General features: G+C 39.9%; 1 protein-coding gene across 1 annotated transcript in view; it reads right to left on the reverse strand.

The window, feature by feature from the left end:
- The window catches only part of ARAP2 (ArfGAP with RhoGAP domain, ankyrin repeat and PH domain 2), a 333,696-nt gene extending 328,848 nt beyond the window's left edge, over positions 1 to 4,848 (reverse strand). Inside the window, 2 exon segments of the mRNA XM_007955550.2 lie at positions 3,850 to 4,781; positions 4,783 to 4,848. Of these exon segments, the coding sequence (XP_007953741.2) occupies positions 3,850 to 4,781; positions 4,783 to 4,848 (998 nt within the window).
- Between the last annotated feature and the right edge of the window lie 5,670 nt (positions 4,849 to 10,518).

A 10,518-nucleotide genomic window follows, 5' to 3' on the forward strand; every position in this document is an offset into this window, starting at 1 on the left:
GATGATGGGCTCAAGTATAGCAGGGACTGTGGGGCTGGCGCGGGATCGGGCAGTGTCTCATTCTGCTGAGCATGGGGTCGCTATGAGTCGGAAACGACTCGACGGCACTTAACAAGAACAACAACAATCCAATTCTTACACATACAATCAACATTTTAAAACATGTATTAAATGAAATGATCAGAAAAGTGGGCTCTGGAGTCAGATGTCCTGGGATGAAACTCAAGTTCACCTCCAGAGTGACCCCAGGGAAATCATTTAGACTAAGCTCAGCTTTCTTATATGCAAAATGGAAGAATATTACCAACTTTAATGGGTTATTGTGAGGATTGGGTAATCCATGGAAAATAATAAACTAAGACAATTTCTAAGGATTTAAGAAAAGATACTATTATTACTGACTAGTGAAAACAAGGTACTGTTTTCAAGTACTAGGGATGCAAACATAAAGACAAATAAACCAAGTTCTCTACAAAGAGTTCATGTTCCAACAGGCGGCACTCAACCCTCCCACTGGGTTTCCAAGGCTGTAAATCTTTATGGAAGTAGATTGCCTCATCCTCCTCCTATAGAGCATCTAGTGGGTTTGAATCACCAACCCTCTGGTTAGCAACCAAATGCCTTACCCACCACTGACACCAGAGCTCCTTTAAATTAACATACTCTTGTAAACTGCCATACTTTCTCTTGTAAACTTTTGGATCCTATAACTACTAAGGGTGCCTGAAGGCAAAAGAATAATTAGTTAGCAGAAGTGTGGAATACAGAAACCCTCAACCACTTTTGGTGAGACTGTAAAATGGTATAGCCACAGAGGAAAAGAGTTTGGTAGTTCCTCAAAAAGTTAGAAACAGAACTACCATATGACCCAGCTATTCCAATCCTAGTGAGGTTCAGAATTATTAATTCTCATGGAATAAAGACTTTTGGAGTCTACGGAGGTTGAATGACCCATGTGGGCTATCTTTGAAACTTGAGCTTCAAGAAAACTGATTTCCTAAAGACTGTCTTTAGGTCAAACAATGATTTGGCTCATTTGGTAAAAAACATTTTACCTTGGCATTGTGCTCTTTTACAGGATTATCTTGTGCAATTTCAACAAGCACAAACTCCAAAGGTCAGACTTGAAGCTCTGTCTTAAGATCAATCAGTAATTAACTGTTCTTTAAGACAGTACTGAATGGAACTCTTCATGACCACAAATTGTTCATCAATTCTACTCTGATCCTTTTTTCATTTTGATGTATAATTACTAGACAGGGATTTATAGTAAGATGGAACATTAAAACATGTGGAAAATATTTCTTCTTTGGAACATTGCTGATTCTCAAGTTAAGTGTTGCCGTGATTTGCAAAAGCAAACCAAAAAAACCAAACTCAATGCCACCGATTCAATTCCAACTCATAGCAACCCCCTCTGGGTTTCCAAGGTAGTAAATCTTTACGGAAGTAGATTGCCCATTCTTCCTTCCACAGAGTGTCTAGGAGGTTTGAACCACTAACCTTCTGGTTAGCAGTCAAATGCCTTAGGGACTATGTCACCAGAGCTCTTTGTGATTTGCAAACTGTATATTACATAAACTTCAACCAATTTCTATTATTGGCTTAATACTATTTTTATTTTAACACTAGGTATATGCCCAGAAGTGAAAGCAGGAACATAAACAGAAACCTGTACACCAATGTTCAAGCACTACCTTTCACAACAGCCAAAAGACGGTGTTCTGGTTACCTAGTGCCGCTCTGACAAGAATATATACCACAAATGAGATGGCCTTAACAAACAGGAGTTTTTCTTCCAATTTGGAGGCTTTAAGTCCAAGTTCAAAGTGTCAGGCTCTAGGGGCTGGGTGAAAGCCCCTCAACCTTGGGGTCCAGCTCTGCCTTCTGCTCCCAGCCCAATGAAGCTAGAGGCTTTTCTTCACTCAGACCACTGTTGGCTGCAGAGGCTGAGAAGCCCCAGGGTTGACAAGTAAAAAGGCACACTCCCGGTGTTACCAAACCACATGGCAGGCCATTAACTTAAGTCCATTGTAAGTCCCAAGGTCGGCAGAGCATAGCAGGCTGCTGAGCAACAGCACAGCTACATGCAGGGTCCAAGCATGCCATAGGCTAGAGATCATTCCCAATGCTTCACCTTATATACAGGAAGCAGACCACATCACAAAGGCAGCTACTCAGCTGCTTGTGGTAGATCCCACCCATGGAGCTGATTAGCAGTCTCATCATGGGGAATAACTACCACCACCTGCCCAGCCACTCCACCAGGCCCAGCCAAGTTGACACACAAACATAACTACCACAGATGGAAACAACCAAAATGTCCATCAACAGATGATTGAATAAACAAAATGTAGTATGTATGGATACAGTGGATTATTAGCCATAAAGAGCAATGAAGTCCTGGTGCATGCCACACATGCATGGACCTTGAAAACATGCTGAGGGAAATAAATCAATCTTGAAATGGAAACGACTGTATTATCTCATTTATATGAAAAAAGCACACATACAGAAAGCAAAAAATATTAGTAGTTACTAGGGGCCGGGGGAAAGAGGGAGCTTTTGCTTGGAAGGCACCGAGTTTATGTTACTGCTAATGGAATCATTTGGAAAAGGATAGTGAGAATGGTCATACAATTTGAACAATGTACTCAATGTCACTGAATGATATATGTAGAAATTGTTGAACTGGTATATGTTTTATTGTGCATACTTTAAGGCACTTGACTGCTAACCAGAAGGCTGGCGGTTCAAACCCACCAGCCACTCCTCGGGAGGAAGGCTGGGCAATCTACTTCTGTAGTGATACTGCCTCGGAAACCCGAAGAGGAGTCGCTATGAGTTGGGTCCAACTCCAAGGCACATAACAACAACAACATAAAAAAACTAAATTAAACAAAAGAGAGAACAGGAATTGGGAACAGAATGGATACTGATGAGAGGGAAATGTGACAAAACGCCAGCCCAGAGCCTGTGGAGGAAATCTGTAATAGCATTTAGTACCACACCAGTAACAGTCATATTTGAACATGCTCCTGCCTCTCAGCTGAGAGACAAGTGTTAGTGTTTAGCAGAAAATGTAACATCCCCCCTCAATCCTAGAGAAAACCACAACTATTTTTAGGTATAACTTTGTGTAACGGATGAAAGCTCCCTGTGCTGAAAGCTCCCTGTGCGCAAGTCAGCTTCTCTAAGACTCTGCAGTTACCACAGGCTATTACTGACTCCACATGCTGGTAGGGCCCCTTTCTTGAGTTCTGATCTCTAATGTATCTGGTTTCATGAGGTACTGTTACCATCTGTTTACTCCTGCCTCCTTCACCAGACCTTGAGTTCTTTTATTCCTCTTCACATCTCTTGTATGTAGCACAGTGACTAGTGTAAGTACACGTTCAACAGATGTCTGTTAAAAATTATTAACCAGTACCCAGCATTGTGCCAGATACTATAAACAGAAACATTAAAAACATGGCCCTACCAAAGAATCAGTATCTAGTGAAGAGACAGAGTTGGCAATTTAAATATGAGAAGAGATGCAAAGGAAGAGTGTATCACCAAGTGCAGCACTGAGGGATGGGAAGGCATACTCAGGTGGAATTAAGGGAAGGGATATTGTCCCAGCTCAAAGGAGGAAAACAGGAGAGCCTTGTCATAAATTAGAAATAGCTCTATAAAGGTATACAGAACATATAGCATGTAGAAAAACAATTTAAGAAAAGAAAACATTGGTTGCATAGGTAAATAAATGTAAGTTGAATTTAAAAAGTAATATGAAAAATATAATTGTTAAACATTAACTAAATTCGCCCAAATCAAGTATTTCTAGCTTATCATAAAAATTCTTACCTCCCTGAAATTCCTTTTATTGACCCTGGAATCTCTGGAACAGGCCGATGTCTTAGCAGGAATGATCGGGACGGTCTTGAAACCAACTTGCTACGACTTCTCATAGGTGCTAAGTTTGGTGATGACGGAACATACAAGTCATTTACAACCATTTCTCCTTGAAATTGAAAGAAGGAGATTGGTGGTGATCTTTCTAATAAACCATTAGTTTCATTCTCAGAACTTGCTTCTGATATTGAACAGCCAAGAGAAGAAAGGCATTCAGGATCTGCATTAGGAAGCTTGCTCAGATTTTCCGAGATCAAATCAATTTCTTCTGTTTGTTCTTCTTTGATGGCACAATCCACAGTCTTCTTTGTAACCAGAGATTCTGTTTGAATATTTTCACCACCAAGAAACGAATGTTGAAAAGAACCCAAATTCAGGTGTGGTTCTTTTCCTGGAATGGCAAAGTTGTACACAGGAAAAGGCAATTTATCATCTGATTTAAGACATCTGTTACTTTCCACACTAACATCACTTCGATCAATTGTAACAGTCTCCAACTTCACTGGGCTCCCAGTATGAATGCTACCTGAATCTGAAAGCTCTATGCAGGTATTCTGATCAGAAGACAGAGCATGGCTCTCCTTTGACGCCTCCTCATGCTTCTTTGCTTTATGAACATTTGCATATATTGGAATATCTTGCATTTTTGATAAGATTATCTGTAACTGTTTAAGTATCCTCCTACGGTGTCCTGTAGGTGATATTCCAATTTTGTGTAGCAGGCTGTCATTTATTGCTGCACAGTCCTTAACAGTATTCAGACCAAAGTCACGGAAATGTGAGAGATACTGCTCCAAATTAATGCTCATTAGGAAATCTTTGATATCAACATTTATTTCACTGACTGAGGTCATAATGGTGGCTTCATTACTAAATTGAGTTACAGAAAAACAGCACAGTGAGACACACGCAAGAGAATGTACTTTCAAGTACTGGTTCTTCCTCTATCATTTGTGACAGAAAAATTTCTTAAAATGTTTTCTCCACAGTCACCTTTTTATGTGCTTAAGCCTGGAAACAGAAAAAAAAAAAAAAGGAGAGATAATTAATAACTAGATTAAAATCTAGTTTTACGTTACATTTACATTCTCTGAAGAAACACAATAAAAACTAAGGTAACAACTTTCATTCGCTAAGATCTTAGAATTTGATTGCATTGCTCTGTATGCCCTAGAATGCCAATCCTAGGTGTAGCGCTGAGGCACAGAACAGAAATGTAAACGTACTACAAAATATGATTTTCAACAAGGTGAAGTAAAAAAAAGGCTCTCGAACAAATATAAAATGAACTGAACATGTCAAAAATTCAGCTCATTAATTAATAAGGGAACCAGTAACGTGGTAAAGTTGATTCTAAGAGAATTTGTGGAACAAGTTTCTGTAGCCCATCAGGAAAGGCATTTTTAAAAGAGTGCATGTGGGGGGAACTGTTAGCATAAGACTACTAGATTAGGTTTTGAAAACTGGTTAATTTTCTACAGGGCAATAAAGCCACAACCTCTGAGGTTACTTTTTCCAAAGCAAAAATCTACAAGATAATAGGTAACTTCACAATGAGCTCTAACCAAACAGTAAGTAGCAATGTCAAGCACAGGCATTAGATTTAAAAGCAAATACCCCGTGGATGGGCCTGTTAAATAATACCACCAATAAGGGCCTGTTAAATAATACCACCAATAAGGCATTGAAAGAACGGGCTGTATATTCTTTGGATTTTCAAGTTTTGTTGTTGTTGTTAATTCAAGTTTTAGATCATTTTTTTTCAATATAAATATTGAACATATAAACATTTTCCTTTTTACTATATTTGCTTTCAAAGACTCTATTAACAAGTAGTAAGTATACCCACCAGGAGCAAAGAAGATGAAGGAAACCAAAGACTCAAGGAAGCAATCAGTCCAAATGGCTATGGCCCACAGGGCCCACAGCCTCCTCAAGCCTGAGAGCAAATTAATGAGATGGTGCCCAGTTACCACTACCAACCATTCTGACCAGGGCCACAAAAGGAGGTCCAGTGTAGAATGGAGAAAATGTCCAACAAAATCCAAATTTATGAAAAGGACCAGACTTACTGGTCTGTTACAGATTGGAGGAACCTCCAGGAATGTTGTCCTAGAGCCACTCTTCTAACAGGAAAATGAAGCTACTCCCAGGGCCTACCTCTCAACTAAATAACAGACTGGCCTATAAAATAAACAATAACACCTGTGAGGAATATGATCGACAGAACAATCAATTATACGACACCAGAAGGGCAGCATTCACTCCAAAGCATAGGTGAGAAGGCAGGGAGGGACAGGGAAACCAGATGAATGGAAACAGGGAACTCAAGAAGCAAATGGGGAGAACACTGACACGTTGAGGAGCCTGCAACCAGTGTCACAATTTGTACATGAATTATTGAATAGGAACGTTGCTGTGTAAACTTTCACCTTGTCGATTCCAACTCACAGCAACCCCCATCGGGTTTCCAAGGCTGTAACTCTTTACAGAAGCAGACTGCCTCATCTTTCTTCCAAACCGCCCACTTTTTGGTTAGCAGTCAAATGCCTTAACCACTACACCATCAGAGCACCAGGGCCTGTAATTTTCACCTAAAGCACAATAAAATGTTACCCCCAAAAAAAAAAAAAAAAAAATGAGAATTAGTATACATTGCTCTGGAGTCCCTAGGTGATGCACACAGTTAAGTGCCTGACTACTAGCCAAAAGGTTGTTCATTTGAACCCACCCAGAGGCGCATGTTGGGTAGATAGCCCTGGAAATCTGCTTCCCAAAGGTCAAAGCCTTGAGAACCTTATGGAGTAGTTCTAATTTGCACACAAGGGATGCCATGAGTTGGAATCAGCTCACTCAACAGCAACTAACAACAGCATATATTTCTCATCAATAGTTTTCACTGGAAAAAAGCAGGAGTGTTACATGTAAATAATTAGTACTGATATGCCAGATAAGACTAGTTGAATAATTTGTTAACTTTTACATACATTAGATAACAGTAAATAAGCCAATATGAAAGTAAAAGTAAAAAGTTTAAAGGTCACATTCCCTTCCAATGTACACAGCAGATTCATACAGATTCATCATTCCCTCAATCAGCACTTTAAAAAAAAGGTTTGTGGTATCTGGGTACCAGTTACATAAGTATGTTCAGTTTTTTTTAAAACGCAGGTATATTTTTCTGTATAAACCAAAAAAAAAAAAACTCACAGCAACTCCTCCCTGGATTTCCACGGTGGTATCTCTATGGAAGTAGATTGCCCAGGCTTCCCAGTCTTCCTTCTGAGGAGTGGCTGGTGGGTTTGAACCACCAGCCTTTCTGGTTAGCAGTCAAATGCCTTAGGCACTATGCCACCAGAGCTCCTTTTTTTTTTTTTTAATATGAAGAAAAAAATACAGAATATGCATAATACCCATAAAAGGAAGTAATAAAGTAGGACACACCCAGAACAAGGTAAATGTCTCTGAGTAAGTTTTGATACAGGGTTTCTGGACTCAAATCTTCAAACGCCCTCCACAAAGCACAGCTCTGCCTCTGCACATGCTATGTGCCAATCATTCCTAAGTGGTGTCTCAACTATTTGAAAACATCAGCAAATATTGACAAGCAGGTATAAATGACAAGAGGGAAAGCATGTATCTTCTTCTGGCAGCACTGCAAAAGCAGAAAAATACAAATACTACAAACAAGAGATGAACGGCAGAAAATGCCTTTGTCAATAAGGTATTCCTGTGTTACAACCTAACTGCTCCAATGTCAATAGAAGAAAAAGACCTCAATGCCATATGCAAACCTAGTTCTCAGACATACCACTATCTTTCTACACAATTATTATGAAATAAATATATTCCCTAATTATTTGCACATCATAAAATGGAAATAATTATGACCAGCAGGACAATAAGCGATTGTCACACAGCACCTACAGAGTCAGAGCTATGCCCTTTGGGGAGCATCTGAAGATGTGCTTTCCAGAAATACTGTACCAAAGCTTGTTCACAGACATGATGTGCATTGATTTGGGGGTGTCTCATTTTATTCACCCGCTTCAGATTTTAAAACATGTTGAATGGCCAATTATTTAAAAGATTGTTTTTGTTGTTGTTGTGGTTATGTGCCCTCGAGTCAGACCCAATTCATAGCGACCCCTCCTTGGGTTTCCAAGGCAGTGTAACTACAATGTAGATTGCCCAACCTTCCTTCCAAGGAGTGGCTGGTGGGTTTGAACCACCAGCCTTCTGGTTAACAGTCAAGTGCCTTAGGCACTATGCTACCAGAGCTCCTAATTAAAAGATTAGGAAAAATAAATAAATGAAAGATTAGGATCTCCTCCTTTTAGGTACAACAACTTATAAAAGCTACATCTTGTTTACCAGCCTCCACAAACACTTTACAAAGGATTAATAGAACAAAAATAAATTTAACAAAATATACCAATAAATGACCTATTCCTTTTAGAGTCCCTACTGCAGGTACTACCACTCACTCAAGCCTAAAGCCTCAAGGGCATCCCTGAGTCCTCTCTTGAGTTACCCACGAAGCATGCTTCTAGTTTTACCCCTACATCCTCACTGCCCTCACCATGGCTCAACCCCTCATTACACCTCTTGCCTGTGTTACCATTAACAGTGTCTGAACAAATCTCCCAGCCCAGTCTATGATGTATCAATGCAAAATTGGAATGTCCCTCCATACACTCAGTACAACAATCTTTTTAGTTTCCTAACATGGCATACCACAATCTGGTCTCTTCCTGACAATAATAACAGCAGCTAATATTGATGTGGAAGCTCTGGTGGTGTAGTGGTGGAGTCCCTGAGGCATTTGACTGCTAACCAGAAGGCTGGCAGTTCAAACTCACCAGCCACTCTTTAGAAGGAAGGTTGAGCAATCTACTTCCGTAGTGATACTGCCTTGGAAACCCAAGAAGGGGTCACTCTGAGTCGGATCTGACTTGCAGTAGTGAGTTTTTTGTTTTTTTGTTTTTTTTTTTAATATGGACGTAAATAGCAATTATGTGTCAGACAGCACATTTCATACACATTTCCAGCAAGCTAGTTTCTCCAGCTTCATGTTCAACCCATGCTAAACACTACCAACATTCTTCACTCTTCTAGTTCATTATTGTTAATTAACATTCCTCTGGGGCAAAGAGCTATTTAACAGCCCATACCTTTTGCTTTTGCTGCATCTACTTCCAAAATCTACAATTCTGCAAAATCCTACGCATCATTTAAACTGAACAGGCAGGTATTACCTCTTCCTGAAGGTTTTCTATTAAGCCCTGAAAGCAGAATGAATCACTAATTTCTGCTTATAGTTCTATAACCAGTACCCTAGAACTCTGCACAGTGCTTAGAACATTAATGCTTAAAAAACTGGAGAAAGGCTGGTAGGGATGGCAGAGGTGGTTGTGAGGGTCATTTTCTTAGTATTTTAGGTATGTGTGCAGGAGTATGCTTTTGTGTTTTAATACACAAACCTTTCAAAAGGAGCATACTTCTTTTTCAGTATGCTCCTAAGTTTCCTTGAATCAAGGATGGATACACAAACGCTCTGCCCAAAGCTATCCCTCTCTACCATTCACCATGCTGAATATGGCTAATTCAATCTGATTCCTTTTCATGGCATTTAAGAAGTCCCCTCCCACTGGCCCTGCAAACTTGTGTGCTTTAATGTCAGCTTTCTTGTCCCATCACCTAACTTTTTAAGAGAATGACTACCTAAGCATGTTCAGAGACCCAGTTCTTTTCCTTAGAGGTTTGTAGCTCTCATGCACATGAACAGATATTAGGAGATGGGCAGGCTTAACTCTAAAATCGTAACCATGTGCAAACTCCTTCATATGAAATTGAAGCCCTCCACGTTTTGACCTCCACTTGAGTACACTAGCATGACTGCCAGTGACTCTCTAGGCAGTGTGTGGATCAACTGCAGTAGCAAAAATGAAAAAAAAAAATCTGTGTGGATCAACTGCAGTAGCAAAAACAACTGATGACCAGGTTCAGGGATCTGTTATTTCTAACACACTTCAAAGATAAGTGGGATGTGCAACCAAATTTGATAATTACAGTTCGAAATTCCTTACCCTCCCCAAACATTCTTCACACCATCCTCCCTAAGCCTTTGCTCATCGCTCCTCCCTTTAGATGGAATGCTCCTCCGAGCACACTGTCCAGAATCTGAAGTCAAATGCAAATCCCCTCTCCTTCACTCCCTAGCAGTGGAAACACAGTGTCTCTGTCTCCATCTCCTTACCTGTAAAATGGAAACCTGAAGCCACCTCAGTGTTGGTTAACATTAAATGAGATACTCCACCAAAAATGCTTAGTAAACATTCATTCACTATCATCACTACAATTATTTATTTTCATTACTACAATCATTACCTTCCAAACAGTTTAAGTCTTTCCCATTCCTTGAGGTCTAACTGAAATGCTATTTCCTGCACAAGGTCTCTACTAAACAAGAAATAAATTCTCTTCTACGTATTCCTACCGAATATACTTATGTGAACATTTAATCACAGCCTGCTGGCTCCACAGTATCTTACACAGTCAGGATAGTGCAGTTGTGTAAGAGCTAAGATTTTGGAGCCAGATAGCCTGGGTCAAATCCCA

Source organism: Orycteropus afer, unplaced genomic scaffold (assembly GCF_000298275.1).
Source record: "Orycteropus afer afer isolate SDZICR_OR568_19922 unplaced genomic scaffold, OryAfe1.0 scaffold00509, whole genome shotgun sequence".
Taxonomy (NCBI): Eukaryota; Metazoa; Chordata; class Mammalia; order Tubulidentata; family Orycteropodidae; genus Orycteropus; species Orycteropus afer.